Genomic DNA, 15,911 nt, shown 5'->3' on the forward strand with positions numbered 1-15,911 from the left:
AACATGACATTAAAAATAAAGGTACAAAAGACAAATATATTCCACTGGAAGCTGTAGTTTATTGTGAGACTGAAATTGACAGGTCAACCAATAGGTTTTTATACAGACGTGGCTATCAAAAATTACAGATATTTTTCTGATTTTTTTTCCAGTTGTTCAAAATGTTTCATATTTTTGATAGCATTTAGTTTTCTTTTACTGCTTAATGAAACATTTGGAGTTGTCATAATTTTTCCACAATTATTTGCCCAGGAAGATGGAAGTAAACAGTGAATTCACATATTTCTCACTGTTTATTTGGGAGATAAAAGTAGCACGATTTGTCTTTATTTGAAAGAATCATTGTTGTTGTGTGCATATCTGAAGGTCTGAATGCACAAGCATATGGTTCTTCAAAGCTGTGCTTTATCCATTAGTAATAATAAAAGCTTTTTGTGTTAATAAGGTACATGCAGTGCAGAGATTCAGAATTATTTAAACCTTAACATTACATTTTCTGTAACACCTGAGAGTCTTGTAGAGAAAAAAAGAATGTTTCAGAATGTACTTACAGTGTTTTGTTTTCAAAGAAGTCTTTGCAAGTAAAAGCTCAGAGCTGTTTTCTGCTTGAAATGATTGCTCTTTTTGCAGGCTGAAAAGTTTATTTGTGTTAAAGAACAATTTTCGTAGAAAATGAGTATGACTAAAAGCTGGGGGAGGAAGCTGCTTCCTTCTTCATTAATCAACTGTGCTGAGAAACAGTGCAGACTGATGGACTTCTATAGTTTTACTGGGGGTGGCTCATACGGGAGCACAGATGCAAAGTGGCATCCCTTCCCCACTCTATACCAGTTCTTATGAGTGATAAGGCAAAAAAGCATCATCTTCTCTCCACTCTCCATCCCTCCTTCCTACCCTCAGCATACCCCCAAAGCCAGTGGTGAAATGCTTTCTGGATTCATTTTAAGTACTCGCACATGTGGAAAGAAAACCTCCCACATTTTGACTGAAGACCTAGTTTCAACAGCAAAATAAAACTAAGCCACAGTTGAAAGATTTCAAATGAAGGAATGAAGCAATAACGTTGTTGATTTTTTTCTGTTACTTTTCTGGTTTAAGTTTTTTCTTTATTTAAACTTACTTTCTGTAAGCTGCTAATAATAAGAACATCTGAAAATGAGATTCTCACAGCAAAATCAAGCTTGGGGCGCACCTAGCTTGATTTGCTGTGATAACACTTCTGCCGGACAACGTAGCTAAGGTAGAGCAATACTCGCTAGGTAGGACCAGAGTGAAAGGGAGTGTCAGAAATAGGGCTTTTCCATGTAATCTTGCTTAACAAAGTAGCTGTTGTTAAGTCTGCTAAGCCAACAGATTCCTGTGCAAAAGCGTTGTGGGAATTAAAAGCTTAATTAGCCTGTGTGCTCTCAGGAGTTTTAATGGTTTAAGCATAGAAAATAGGGGAAAGAGTATATATTTGTTAGGTACAAATGCTTTAGCTTGTACTCAGCCAGGCTCCAATCTAAGAAAGCAGTTAAGAAACAGGGGTTTCCAGCCCTCGAGTGTTCCTGTTGAACTCACATGGGGCTACTTCATGTGAGTCTCGGGGAGAGAAATCTTTTGAATTGTATGGCTCTAGTGTAAGAAAAGAATTTTTATTTCAGCCATACAGAGTGTACGCTTACTAAAATAAAAAAAGTATTAAAAGTCTTCTGTAGCTTTACCTTTTTAAAGCTGCTGCACTTTGGCCCTTTTTGTGAATGTTTTGGGGGTTTAATTGCATGATAAACCGCTTGCTCCACAGGATTCCTTTCCATTTAGTGCAGAAATTGTACAAAGTAAAAGGCAGAAGCTTGCATGAAGGAAAAGAGGCTGCTGCTTTTAAGATGTGGATTGGCACATAATGCAGTTTTTGGTATCCAGATTTCACATGCTTTAAGCAATAATTCACCTTAAGGTTTCTGCCTGGGTGTGAAATTTACCAATATTATGCAACAGAAAAGAAAATCAAGCAATTTAAAGGAAAAATGATTGCTACACTGTTTATTCACTGTCCTGGTGCATATGCTTTTCAATACTGAAAGAAAGTAATGCTAACATGAACAGAATGCTTGGAAAAGCTGCCTATGATAAGCTTCTACAAATCCTTATTATTATTATTATTTTTTAATAATTTGTGGTAATGTGTACAGATGTCTTTTTGTTTTTCTAGTTCCAGAAAGTCCTGTGAAAGAGTCACAAAAGCCTCACAAGCTGATATTTTTTAATACCTTGGCTGCTGTGATGCTTTGCTCTAATGATGAGGTTATGTTAACATAAGCAGGCTGTTGCATAAGGACTAAAGAAAAGACACGATCTTAGTAGTTTAGCATTTCATGTGCATTTGTCTGGCTGGCGTTGGAGGCTGGGAATCATTCTGCAGTGATCATTAGTACCTTAGGAGATCTAAAAATTGACAAAAAAAAAAAAAAGCCACAGATCACTTGCCACTTCACCCATCTCTTTGGAGCCAAATAGATCATTATTCTTTTCTCTGCCCAATGTGTTACTTCTTTATTAGGTTGCTTCACTGAGCTATCAGTGTTTGCTGAAGAGTTCTGCGTTTCTGAGAGAAATGGAATTTGCATGCCAGTTGAAGGTCTTGGTGCTGCCCCCCTCTGTTGTACAAGCAAACACAGCTCCCTCTGCAGTGCAGCAATGCACAGTGTAGGGAAGGGCTGCCATGGGCAGGCTTGTACTGTTGGACTGGAGTCTGAAAAGTCCAAAGTGTTATTTGACAGTCTGTCTTACAAGCACAAATTGAGCTGTCGCCATCTTCATCTGAAGGTGGGAGAGAGGCTTGGCAGGAATAGCTTTGATGATGATGTTTTGGCGGTGGAGGACTAGGAGGCATAATTTAAAGCAGTCCTTGACTTTCTTCCTATATTTTTAATGTATAGGATTTCACTTTTTGAGTGGATTATGTGGATTAAAAAAAAAAGTGAGATTATTTTTGCTGTATAATTTTCCTGAGTTTTTAAACTCATGTTACTAGAATTATGCATAATAATCTCTTTGTCTACTGCTATGGAAGATTTTGCAAGAGAGCTGTAGTTCTTAAGTGGCATATTGTTTTTGTGGATTGTGATATTAGGATCCCATGGTTGTGCTAGGCCATGAAAAGTTAGGGAGGAAAGTCTAATGGAAATAGGCACGTGTGCATTGCTGAATGGAATGTTTAAGTGCTCATTTATATTGCACTGGCCACAAAATGCTGAAGTCACTAATTATATCTTAGACATCAGTGTGGAAGAAGGGCATTATTTTCTTTACTGGCATCAGGGCATGCTGAAAACAAATAGATACAAAGGGATTAACTCGAGTTCTGTCTGACAGAAAAAATCTTGCTGTGGAATGGATTGTACATGCGAGAAGATATCCTACTTTGATCCACGTGCCAGGCTTTCTTCACTGACATCCAGAAACCTGTGGTTCATCACATTGCTGTTCTGTTTTTTAGCTGAGAAACATACAAGTCTACATATCAGACTATGTATCAGTCCCCCATGGGATCAGGGTTGTAATGTTTCCAAGGGGCCAAGGATACTTCCTCCCAGTGCGCAACCCAGCAAGAAGTCAGCTCTGGGGGGCCTGAAGGGCACCCATGGGTCTTGTGAAGCTAATGGGAGCAATGCCACTTATCTGTGGGTGCAGAAACTTCACATTTCAGCTTGATTTTGAGCGGCCGCCTCTATTTATTGTTTGAGGTTGCTCCTATTTCTTAGGCTGAATTGTTGAAGGATGCTGCATCAGTTTCTTTTAAAGCGTTTGTTCCAGGTGCCATGGGAGAAACAAAAAAATTAATCACTTCATTTTAGAGCAAAAATGAACAGCACTTATGTCTCTGTCTAAGAATAAAACCAAGGCAAAAATAATGTAGTAAAGTCACCTCAAGGCTGAAAAAAAAGCAAACAGGCTGTCTTTGAACACTGGGATTCACACCTTACATATATATGTATATCTGTAATTCTCCTTGTTTGAAGTGTTCTTGGAGGAAGCCTTCAGGGCAGATCAGCATGCTGGAGCAATGCAGCCATGTAGTTGATGACACTACTGCTGCTTGTGAATAGAACAACTTTGGCCAAAGTGGGGTAAAAAACTGGCAGTGGCAGAGGAAGAGTTGTCCTTGCCACTTTGCATAGTGCTGTGAGTGACTGTGGCCTTTTCGTTTTCCCAACTACCTTGCTAGATGAGTTAAAGCCCTGCATGCTAGATCTCGAGCAGCAGGAATTCTTGTATTCTCAGGCCAAGAGACTCTATATATTTCCACAGATGTACCATGGCTATTTAAGCTGTCCCTGAAATACAAAAATGTAAACTTTGAGTATCTTTCTGACATCTTTCCAGTCAACTTCAACTAGTCATGCTCTCACCCTCACATCTTGCAGGCACCCTGTGAGCAGCCCAACAGGGTCTTGTGTCTCGGCCCAGTGCGTTCCAGAGGGAATGCAGAGTGCATTGCTTTGTTATCGTCTGGGGTTGAGGACTTACCTGATATTCATCTGAGAGCTGTGCCCGGGTGCACCAGGGCAGCTGTGGGGATGGAGGGTAATGGCCTATCAGTAGGACTGAACTTGCTGAGAAGAAAAGGCTGCTCGCTTTCCAAAAGAAATTGGGAAATGTTCTTTGGATTTGGAAATGGATCTGTAGAGATAACGGTAATTACCATGAGGTTTGCTGTCGGCTGCCCTTTGTATACTTTCAGTTGTGAAAAAAGCATCCAAATGGAACAGATCGTAAAGCTATTCTGGCACAGCATCTGAGGGCAAAGTATTTCCTTGCTTTAGTTGCAGAGAAATGTGGAAATAATAAGGCAGCTGTTGTGGAGGCGGCTTGCTGTGGTCCTGCATGTGGATGGCTGTGTAGGTCTCTTGGTTGTGACAGCACATTATAATTAAGCCAGCTGTGTTTGTCAGAATTTGCCTGTAATAACTCTATGTGCTCTGCTGGAGGGAAACCTTCAAGCATTGCTACCAAATGAGAAAATAAAGGAAGTTTTAATGGAGAAGGTTGATATTCTGGGTAGCTTTGCCTTGGCTTGGGCAGTGGAGCTATCAGAAGACCTTTAAGAACAATTAACTCTTGTACATCCAGAATGGCGACTCTGTGCCTTTCTGCTCATTCTTGTTTGATTTTAACATTTTCTAGCAGATGTGTCTCTTGGTTTTCCTCATGTGCTAATTAGGCTCAGGAGTTATTTTGGTTACCTATTCCTAAAATGTTGTATATGTATGCAGAAGACATCTCCTTAGTTTAAGATCAAAGCTTCTCAGTTTTTTAGCAGATGCAGAATTACAGAATCATTGAAATTGGTAAAGACCACTAAGATCACCTAGTCCAACCGCTAACTCATCACACTGTAACCACTGACCACATCCCTCAGTGCCACATCCACATGGTTCTTGAATGCCTCCAGGGACAGTGACTGTACCACCTCCCTGGGCAGCCTGTGCCACTGTCTCACCACTGCCTTTTTTTCTGAGAAGTGTTTCCTAATATCCACGTGGAACCTCCACTGGTGCAACTTGAGGCCATTCCTTCCTGTCCTATCACTGTCATCTGGAGGAAGAAGCCAACTCCTGACTCAGCACAATCTCCTTTCATGCGGTTGTAGAGAGCAATGAAGTCTCCCCTGAGCCTCCTCTTCTCCAGACTGAAAAAGCCCAGTTCTCTCAGCTGCTCCCCATAAGACTTGTGCTCTAGACCCCTCACAGTTTCATTGCCCTTCTCTGGGCACCCTCCAGGGCCTCAAGGTCCTTGTGGTGAAGGGCCCAAAACTGAACTCAGCATCACCAGTGCTGGGTGCTAACTGTTATGAGATGTTCTATGGTTATATTTCATCATGACAACAAAATGGATTTGTACTGCTGAGTTTTGCAAGTTAGGTTATTTACTGAAGAGTAAATTGCAAAAAATAATTGGTTTTAGCTTCTTTGGCGAATAAGGTAAATCGTGTTAAAACACTGTAAAAAAAAAAGGTGGATTTTTCTTTAATACACATTTGGATTGAAAGATTAATGCTCATACATCTGACTGAATTTTGACATTAGCAAACAAAATTACTTCATATCAGTGTGATTTGTTTTTTTGAAATAACAGTCATTAATTTCTAAGTCTGGAGTATTATTTAGAGACTGAAATTTGTTGAAAGGTAGGATAAAGGTTGGCTGTATAAATATAATGCACTGCAAGATTCAAACAGATATATTTTTTTCAAGCTTGAGGAGTCTTGCCTCATAAATGGCTTCATATTCCATTATCTAATTTCATTAGATTTTTTAAATTTTTTAAATTATTAATATTTTTTTAAAACTCAGGGTTATTTTAGGTACTTTAATCCATATCTGAACTTCAGTGATGGAGTGACCACTCCTCCTGTAAAAGAAAGGCCTCATCATGTTGCAGAAATTTCTCTTATTAAAGGTTTGATTGTTGAAACTGAGCTTCAAGTTAAATTCAGTTTCAGTTATGTATGTATAGGCAGTGCTTTGAGTGGACTTTTTTAAAGTGTATTGAAATACATTGGCATTTATAATAAATGTCATTCTAGATAATGAATTCAAGCTTATGAATAATTGCTGTATTTTAAATCAGTGAAAATGTACTCTCCAGATGACAATATGCTAATGAAAATTATGTTATGAAAATATTCTTTGCAGAATTAACAACTTGGTTGGTGAAGTTGTCTAAAATAATAAGAACACAGGGATAATGCTACCTGTCCCGAAAATCTGGCCTTGCTGGAAATGGTGTTGTTGCTTAGGGTTCATGTGACTGTACTGTATTTTTAATGTGAAAGAGGTGCTGATGCGGCTCATTTGCAAAACCTGACATTTCTACTTTAGCAGAAACACAACTCTGTTCGTTCTCATTGCTAGTAAGAGTTTGTATACTGTTTTCACTTCAGCCTCCAGAAAATAGAAGTTTTATAGATTTCATATTTCAGCTGGCCCAGTGCCAGTCCTGACCGAATTCCTGTGTGGGGAGTTTCATCACATCAGTGTCAGTTCTGGTGCATTCAATTACTCTCAGGCAAGGGGGCTTGGGATCAGGTCTCAGCTGAGCAAGTAAGAGTCAGTGGGTCTGGGCTCCCCTCTCTTGTACTTTAAGCCTTCTTGGTGTTGTTTCTATAGATAAGCTCTTGGAAGAGAAGGGGTGAGCAGGAAAATGAACAGAAGTCTTTGGAATGACTAGTGCTTTTACACACTGCATAGATTATAAACATGCTTCCTTAGCATTAAACATCTGCAGGATGGAATCCATGAATCTTACATCATGTTCAGGAGAATGAAACTCTCCTGGCAGCGTCTTGAATCACAAGAAGTTGGGATAAGCTCTGTGAAAGCTCCCTACAATTTGTTTGGATAGAGTGATGTGACAGCTCTGTACTTGTCACTTTGGTTGGGATGCTACCTTTACTCCCTTGCTTCTACAAATGAGACTTGAAAAGTAGATGAAATGTCTGTCATCAAATTCTGCATAATCTGCAGGTTTCCATGGGATTTCAGGACTTAATAGTGATGTTGGCAAGGCTACGTGTCCTGATGACTATGTACATTTCCATAGCCAAACGCTGAGGAACTGATTGCCAAAAAAGAATGTGAAGCAGTTCAGTGAATAAGTGGAATCATACTTCTACAGTTGTTTGTATGCCTATGACAAGTTCTTAAATGCATGGTAGCCTGTTTTCAGGCATTTTATTTTTGTGTTGCCAGTCTAGTAAGCTTTATTAAAGTTTCGTGTGTCCTATACAGATTTATTGGCACAAGCTGTGTTTATTTTCCTAGATATATGTTTATAGGATTTGATACAAACTAGTGAATATGAAGCACAACTGAAACAGTTCTAGATGTATTAATGCAGTTCTCAGATACAGCATTTATTTGCCAAATAGAAATAAAACGCAAGGTTTTGAAAAGTATTTGCTTCATCTCTTTTGCACCTGCAGGCTTTCTACACACAACTAAAGGCATGTGTTTAGTTAGAATGACAGCAGGTTTTTCCTTTCAAAGAGAAAGCAGGATGTAGTATGAGCAGATGAGCATAACAGCCTCTTGACCTTATTCTGTAGACACAGCTATTGTGTAAATTATTTTCTTTACATGGCATGGAAGCTTCCAGGTATTTCTCAGCAATGTTTGTTCTTAAACCTCCTGGTAAGAGACATTAGATGGAAGTGTTCACCACATCACACCCCGATAAAGCAGAAAGATTCAGTAGTGTTTGTGCATTGAAGACAAAAGGTTCAGTACAGGAGACTGGGTTTCTTTGAGGTGCTGTTCCATGCTTAAAAGTATTAGGCTGCATCAGCAGTCTTTATTCCCTGGCAGTTTTTCTACCCAACACTCCTGAATAATTGAAATCTTTTGATTAACAGTGCTGATTCACCTGTCCTGGTAGCTGCACAAATTCAGACCAGTATTTTTTTGTAGCTTGCTGTATGCTGGCATTGCCAGTTGTCCTATCTGAAGAGAAGTGATTTGCATGCTCTTAATTTCTGTAGACATCTGCTGCTGATGGACAGTACAAAATAGATACCTACACAGACCCTTGCGTTGATCAAGTCAATACGAGACTTAAGGAATTGTTTGAAAATATTTGGTGTGTGTCCAAATGTGCACTGAATCATACATTTGCAGTTCTTAGTGCTGGTGTAAAACATTCTGCCTGGAGCTGCTTGGCAAAGCTTCCCTGTTGCCAAGGGAAGAGCTTGCCCCAGATGTGCCCAGGTAAGCACCTGCGTGTGCAAACAAAGTTGTTCTGTGTGGTGTGAGCATAAGGGAGCCTGGCAAGCTCTGTCAGGGCTGTCAGCACATTTTGCCTAACCGATGAGGTTGGTTTCTGCTCTTTTTACCACTCTGTTAGCTGATTTTCTAAGCTGTGGCAGCTAATCAGTAACTTACCATCTGAGCTTGAAGAACACATTAATTTTAAACTGCAGATATACAGAGCTTGAACAGTGAGGACAGGTCATTTTGTAGGTCTTTGAAAATGCCCTATGTGTGTGTTGTATGTGTGCCGTAAAGTAAGCCATTTCTAATTCATTTTAGGCATCAGAACCCAGTTTCCCAAATTTCCGTGTGTGTTCCAGGTGATGTTTAAAGAAGTCTAAAGCAGACAAAGCATCGTTTTTTAAAAGACAAAGCAGCAGAGTAAATATGCAGCTACAGAAAGCTGGCTGAGGCAGAGAAGCAGCACAAACAACCCGCCCCATGGCAGAGCCCCTTCCCCTGGGTGCACATCTGTTCCAGCACGTCCCGGGCAGCAGTCCTCTGGGATCTGGACATGCTATTCTGTGCCTCCTTTTAAATAAAGAGAAGAGCCCTGGGCTCCAGGCAGTGCTGCAGGTATTTGAACAATGACCCATTCAGAAAGAAATACCTGATTAAGAATGTAGCAAAACTTGTCTGTGACAAGCAGATCCCCGAATCTGTAAACAGAATTTATTTATTTTTCTTTTTTTCTTTTTTTTTTAAAGGAGCAAAGCGGGTCAGACGCATGGTACAGTTGTGATAAGGCTTTGATAAGCTACTGCTGCAAATATTTGTGTGTGGAACAGTGATGATAGGGTGGTGGGTCTAGAGGGCTGAGTGCAGTTCTGCATCAGCACAGCTGGTCCTAGATCTGGGCAAGAGCTTTTCTGCCTGTTCCTTGCAGCACAGAGGAAACGGAGGAGGTAAAAAATCTTCATATCATGAGCGTGAGCAAGCATTAAAATTGTGTTTTCTGGGGCTGGCTGAGGTGGAAGGTGAAGTGAGAAAATTCCCTTTAGCACGGGAGCAAGCAGTTGCTCATTTTCTCACAGAGAATTTGCATTCCGCATATACTTTTTCAGTGTCACAGTGCACACAGAGGCTTCCTCTTTGCTGTGCTTGGTTTGCCTGCAAGTGACAGGCGGTGATCATGACAGATCGCGACAAGGGAGCAGAACAGACCCAAACTGAGTGCCAAAGGACAGTGCAGCAGTTTTACTGGCTGAATGAAAAAGCAAAAATCTTAGGATCACTTGAGTTGGAAGGGACCTCAAAGATCGTCTAGTTCCAGCCTCCTGCTGTGGTGAGGGTTGCCAGCCATTACATTAGGCACCAGCTCAAGCTGCCCAGGGCCCCACCTAACCTGGCCTTGAAAGCCTCTAGGGATGAGACATACGTATCTTCTTTGGACAGCCTGTTCCAGCGCCTTACCACCTTCTCAGTGAAAAATTTACCAGCTTTACTTTTGCTTACAGGTGAAAATCTTTCCTTTGAGGCTGGAAGATGGCCATCTCAGCCTGCCCATCTGTTCTAGGGTTACTGAATGTCTCTTTCTGATTGTACCTTGCTCTCAATATACAGTAAGCAAACTTCATCCTTAGGTTTTGGCTTCCAGAGTTTAGCTCTTGCAATCTAAGTAGGACCTGCCCAGGGTGTTTGAGAGGTCAGTGCTCTTGGAGACCGCAGTGGAAACTTGTTTGCAGAGAAACGGGGAGAGCTGGAACAGTATCAGATTGTGCTGGGAAAAGCAGCTTCATTGGGACGTCTTCAAGGAGCAATTGCAAAAATAACACTCACTGCCTGCTAATGGAGCAGAGCAGTGAGTGGATAATAAATACAAAAACCTGCTTTTCATTCCAGCATCTCAAGATGTAAGGCTTTCCTACTAGGAGTATGCATGGAGAATGGTAATTTAAAACAGCCACTCTACAGAACAGTTTATAGATATGTCTTAAATGTTAATGTTGATAAGCCAGAGATCTCTTTTCAATAATAATAATATAGAAATAATGGGAAGGGGGAATTTTTTACTAATTGTAGAAAATCTTCTGTCCCACAAGAACAGCATACCAGCAGCCTTCCTCTCCATTTTTCATGGCAGATTGGTAGGGAGGGCAATGTGGCTCTTGCACAGAAAGTGTTTTAAGGCTCTCTGCTGAAATGCCATTGGTCGTACAGGCATTGTTCCAGGGCTGACTTAGAGCAAGTGTGAGGTTAGGCACCACAGCTCTCCATCCTTCTCTGAGAAATGTTGCTTTTGCATGCTGTGTGAAATGAACTTTCTTTCCCAAATGGCAAGTGACCCGTGGATTTGTTCCATATACACAGTTATACCTTGCAGAAATTTAAACTCAGTTTTAGTCCACTCAGCACGGTGCTGTTGCCTCAAGAGCTGTTCAGTAGATCAGTCTTCGAGTAACTCTGTTTATCATCCCGAGGTTAGATTTGGCAAGAGGCAGCAGTAACCTGCCACCATGAAAAATTGTTTCCAACGTGTACTGCATTAAACTTTTCTTCCATATTCAGCTATCACTGGAGGATTACAGTTTTTTGCTGAAGAATCTAAAAAAAAAAAAAAAAAGTAATGAAATTGACTGTCAATAATGCTGTATTAAAATCCCCTGAGGTATCAAGGTCTGCAGTTCATTTTATTTTACATGTGTGTGAGTAGAAAAAAATCATTTCTCTCCCTGTTATATCACTGAAAACTAAGTAACCTAAGCTGACAACAGGAAAGAACGAAAAGAGTTTGTTTTTAACATCAGTTAAGGAAAGCAGTACTGATGTTTCCCTTTTTCAGGGGGCGTTTTCATATATCTTAGTTCCAAAGTGGTGCTCCATGTTTATTTTCTGAGATAGTCTACTTTTCATCCTGAAAAGATGTCATTTTCACATTCAGATATGATGCCTTTAATTCAGATGGATCTTGGAGACTCCTATAATAGCTTTTCACACAGCTTAGCTTAGCAATTGCTAAGTGCAATCTGCCTATCGAGAGGTTGTGTGCACTGACCCTGCAAAAGGTAAAATCAGGAAATAGTTGCAATATTGAGTTTAAGCTGCTATGGGAATTGAAGCAGACAGCATGTTCTGAGGAACTGGTTTTGGATGAAGGTTGACCTGCCACCTTGCCGTGGTGCTGGAGGAGGAGGGGTGCTCCAGCCAGCAGCTCCGAGAGGGTCCTGATGTCAACGGGATGAGATGCTGGCTGCCAGAGGACCCACTGCCCTCTCTGGCTGTCAGGAAAACTAATGAGTGTAAATGTCTGTATCTACGATTAATCTATGTAAATATCTACAGTTCTGTAATAAATTGAGCCACTGTGGCAGCTTACATCTGTTGCTCCAGGCCATTAACAAGAGATCAGGATTTAGTTGTCGAAATAACACAGGGGAGATTGTGCCTACAAAATGTTTTCTGTTGTTACCATTGAAGGGTGACAGAAAAGAGGCGGTTTCAGGATGGTTGTTTTAAAGATGCTTGAGTAGCAGCACCCTATTTTTGAAAGACTGACTGCCAGAGAACCCACTGCCCTCTCTGGCTGTCGGGGCCTGTGTGACGATGTGGAAGTGGCAGGATGGGGAATTTCTTGTACTGAGTTTGCCATTCCAGTTACAGCGGTTTTAAGGACTAATTGTATTCCTGTGAACACCGCAGCTCCTGCAGTGAGAGCATCTGACTAAACAGTGTGCAAAATAAGCAATCGTTTCACCTGTTGTTAAAATCAGGCATAATACGAAAGCAAATAAATCATTTTAGGATAGTGCTGCTGCCCTTCGTTGTACCTGAAAATGGTAATAAATAACTACTTGTCTCCGATATACTAAGGGGGATGTGATCAAAGTACAAATACACTGAATAGATAACTTTAAATACAGTAAGTATTTTAAACTTAAAAATACATATTTCTTTGCTTGTGTATGCAGAGCTGTTCACTTTCCCTGAAAGAGTGAAATGCGTTTTACCAGGAATGTGTCTCTTCTCTCCTAGATCACAGAAGTTTGTGGAGCCAAACGTGTGGGCTATTTTGGTCCTGCTCAGTTTTACATTGCTTTGAAGTTAATTGCGGCAGCGCAGTCAGGGTTCCCAGTACGGATTGAGAGCATTAAGAATGGTGAGTAGCAAATGTTGCTTGCAGCGCTCTGTCTTTAATCCTTGCAAGCTTTCTGTGGTGGTGAACTTTCCTCCTAATTCATCTGTGAAACCAGTGTATTTTGAGGACCTGAGCATGGGTAGACCGTGTTACTTTCTCTAAGTGTAAAAGTGGTAAAACATTACACTGAATAACATGTGTGGCCAAGGTAGGATTGCACCTTTGTCTCCTAAAGGCATTGCCAGATGACAGCCAGTCAGTGCTGTAGGTACACTTCCCTGCCGCCTTTGGCCTATGATCCCAAAGACTGCTGAGTGGGAGCTGGTAGCTGCTTTATATGGAGGATTGTTTGGGAGCCATGATAAAATAATGCATTGTATTGGTAGGTATGGCAACATATGGTAGATATAATTTAAAAGAGCCTGGTGGTCCGTGCTCGGCCTTGGCAGGCCTCAGGTTGCAGATCCAGGAGGGTTTCCACTTGTGCAAAGCTCTCTTGCTCTGTGCTCCTTTCTAAGGATGCCACCGTTGGTCTGAGAAAAGGCAAACTAAATAAGAAACCTGAATTAAAGTGAGATATACCGTGTATGTATATGTGTTACAAGCACAGCAGCTGCGCATCATCCCCCAGTTTGTGTGAACAAGGGTGTCTGCAGCCTGCCTATTGATATCCTGCTTACTTACTCCTCAGAAATGCTTCCAAAGTGCTAATTACATTTTCTCTTGAAAAGTATTAGTGATTTTGAGAGTGAGATGAGTAGCATGCACCAAACCCAAATTGATTTCTTTTTCTTCCTGGTAGCAGTTATAAGTGTAAATGATTACAGAGGTGAGGCACGGTTCGATTTTGAAGACTGTGTTCAGTTAATTTTAGTTGTATTGATCTTTGGAGGCTGACTGCACAAAAATAATGGTGTCTAATAACATTCCCCTAAACTAGTCATGAATTGTCTTAAAGATGCATTTGCTTAAGTGTCACACTACTGCTCTGCAGAGCAGGGATGGAATGCTGTCCCCGTTTCACTAGGCCCTGACCTGGTCTCTGAACCCCATCATTTTTAAATTGCTCCTTGTATGATAGAAGCACTGACAATACTGTCATCCTGACCTAATGAATTCATCAGTCCGCAGTTTCTATGGGAAACTATTCTTTTTACTAAAGACAACGTTTCCAGGTCAGAAAATTAGTTTGCCACTGGTTTTAATAACGTGCATAAGGCTTCTTTCTTTTACTACGCATTAAAAGATAATGCCTAAATATGGCAGATGTAATATTCACATTTCTATTAAGACATAAAATATATTCAAGAGTTGCACATTTATAGATGTTACAAAATATAAATAGTTGTCTTTTATAGATAAACTTTTCACTCGTTTTACAATGTGATACTGCTTCAAGGACTTCTAGCGTACTAAAGTCCCAACTGAACGTTTCTCTCTTTTAATGAAGAATTGCCTCTGCCACGGTTCATGGCGCTGAAAAATGACAGCGAAGTACGCTATGGGACTCCAGCAGAGCTCCATGGAGTTAAATTTCAGGCTCCACATGCAACTCTGGAAAAAAATTCCTACAAAAGAACAGATGAAGGAGACAAACAGGTAACGAGCCTGACTCCTTCAGGCTAATGTGTCATTGTGCATGCTGCACTTGGGTCCAGTCCTGGAAGTCATGACACTCATGTATTGCAGCAGTGTACTGAATAAGTGCTCCTTACATGTTAATAATTACCATCAGGACTCTGCTCTTGTTCTGATGATCTCTCGTACTGATTTATCCCCGAAGGGAATTTCTTAATGTGAGCACGTATAGAACTGTCAGCCCTGTAGTATTCTGTGTAAGTTCTTCCAGTGTTGCTCTACTGAGTGTAGTACGATTTCTTGGAGAGGTCAAGGAGAGGCAGTACAAACAGAAATCTCTGTGCTCAAGGAGGAATAAACAGGAAAATGAGGAATTTCTCACAGCAGGCATGAACAGAAACATTCAGTTGGAGAAGAGGTGCTGAAACAGGGGAGTTGGTTATTAGCCCATGTCTCTGGGTGGGTAAAGGCCACCGTATTTCTTTCCTTTCTAATCTCCTCCAGGGGTAGTTCAAAAAACCCTCCTTTTCTCTTGTCCTCAGTGAAACCCTAATTCCAGCTTCTCTTGTTCTAAACTGTCAGTTACTCATGCTAAGCCTTCTGCTGACACTTCTTCAGGCATATTTGCAAGCAGATTGTCCTAAACTGTTTTAAATCTTTGCTATGCCATTACCATACTTTATTCTAGGAGGTTCAATACCAAATCCATCTTTTCTTTTTTTAGTGAGAGATTTCTAGGATAGAGTCTGAGGAAACCGCAGTGTTTTCCTCTTCTTTGTCCATCACAGTGTATGTGTTTGGATTGCTGTGCAGAATTACTTGGTTGTTTTGTTATAGTCTCAGGATTCCTTTCTGTGTTGTTGTTTTTTTGAAGCAGGAACCCAAGTCTCCACCGATGTCTCCAATCTGTTCACCTCCTGCTTCTCCGTCTACCTACCAGAGAATACCCTTAACTTATGGATATAGTAAATCCAGAAGTGGGCTGGAGCAGCAGCATGGAGGTAGGATATAAGAGTAGGGACGTGAACACTGTATTCAGTTATTCTTTTTCCTTTTCTCAGAAGCATCCAAGTTTCAACTGGAACTGACAGTCAGGCTAGTAATTTTAAAATTTAATGATACCCTTGTTTTGGAAAATGATCCAATCATCTTACTTTATTGTGCCTAAAAGCTTTCCTTTTATTGTTCAATCCTGTCTTCCTGTTTATTTTCAGGTAAATTAGTTAGATTTATGTTTCACAGCTCACAGATGAAAGCTCATACCCAGTCCCTGGCAAGACTCTCTGTAATATATCACAGTGGATATGTTTGTAAGTTTTTCCAGAGTGTGTGCCCTGGTAACAGAGAACACTGAGAAGGACGAGTTATTGAACACTCTCCTAGCTTCAGTGTTCATTGCTAAGACTGCCTCTTTGAAATTCCAGACTCTGGAGACAAAGGAAAGTGCCTAGGGAAGGGAATACTTCCCC

At 40.7% G+C, this 15,911-nt stretch overlaps 1 protein-coding gene across 5 annotated transcripts in view; it reads left to right on the top strand.

Annotated features, from left to right (window-relative positions):
• The window catches only part of REPS2 (RALBP1 associated Eps domain containing 2), an 88,059-nt gene that overhangs the window by 14,385 nt on the left and 57,763 nt on the right, over nt 1-15,911 (top strand). For 4 of the 5 annotated variants that reach the window (XM_065741377.1, XM_065741381.1, XM_065741379.1 and 1 more), the window contains exons 2-4: nt 12,762-12,885; nt 14,315-14,463; nt 15,317-15,443. In XM_065741377.1, the coding sequence (XP_065597449.1) occupies nt 12,762-12,885; nt 14,315-14,463; nt 15,317-15,443 (400 nt within the window). The remainder of the gene's footprint in view (nt 1-12,761; nt 12,886-14,314; nt 14,464-15,316; nt 15,444-15,911) is intronic. The other variant, XM_065741378.1, reaches the window with a different exon arrangement.

Source organism: Cyrtonyx montezumae, unplaced genomic scaffold, assembly GCF_038088225.1.
Source record: "Cyrtonyx montezumae isolate F1298 unplaced genomic scaffold, pur_monq_1.0 scaffold_3, whole genome shotgun sequence".
Taxonomy (NCBI): Eukaryota; Metazoa; Chordata; class Aves; order Galliformes; family Odontophoridae; genus Cyrtonyx; species Cyrtonyx montezumae.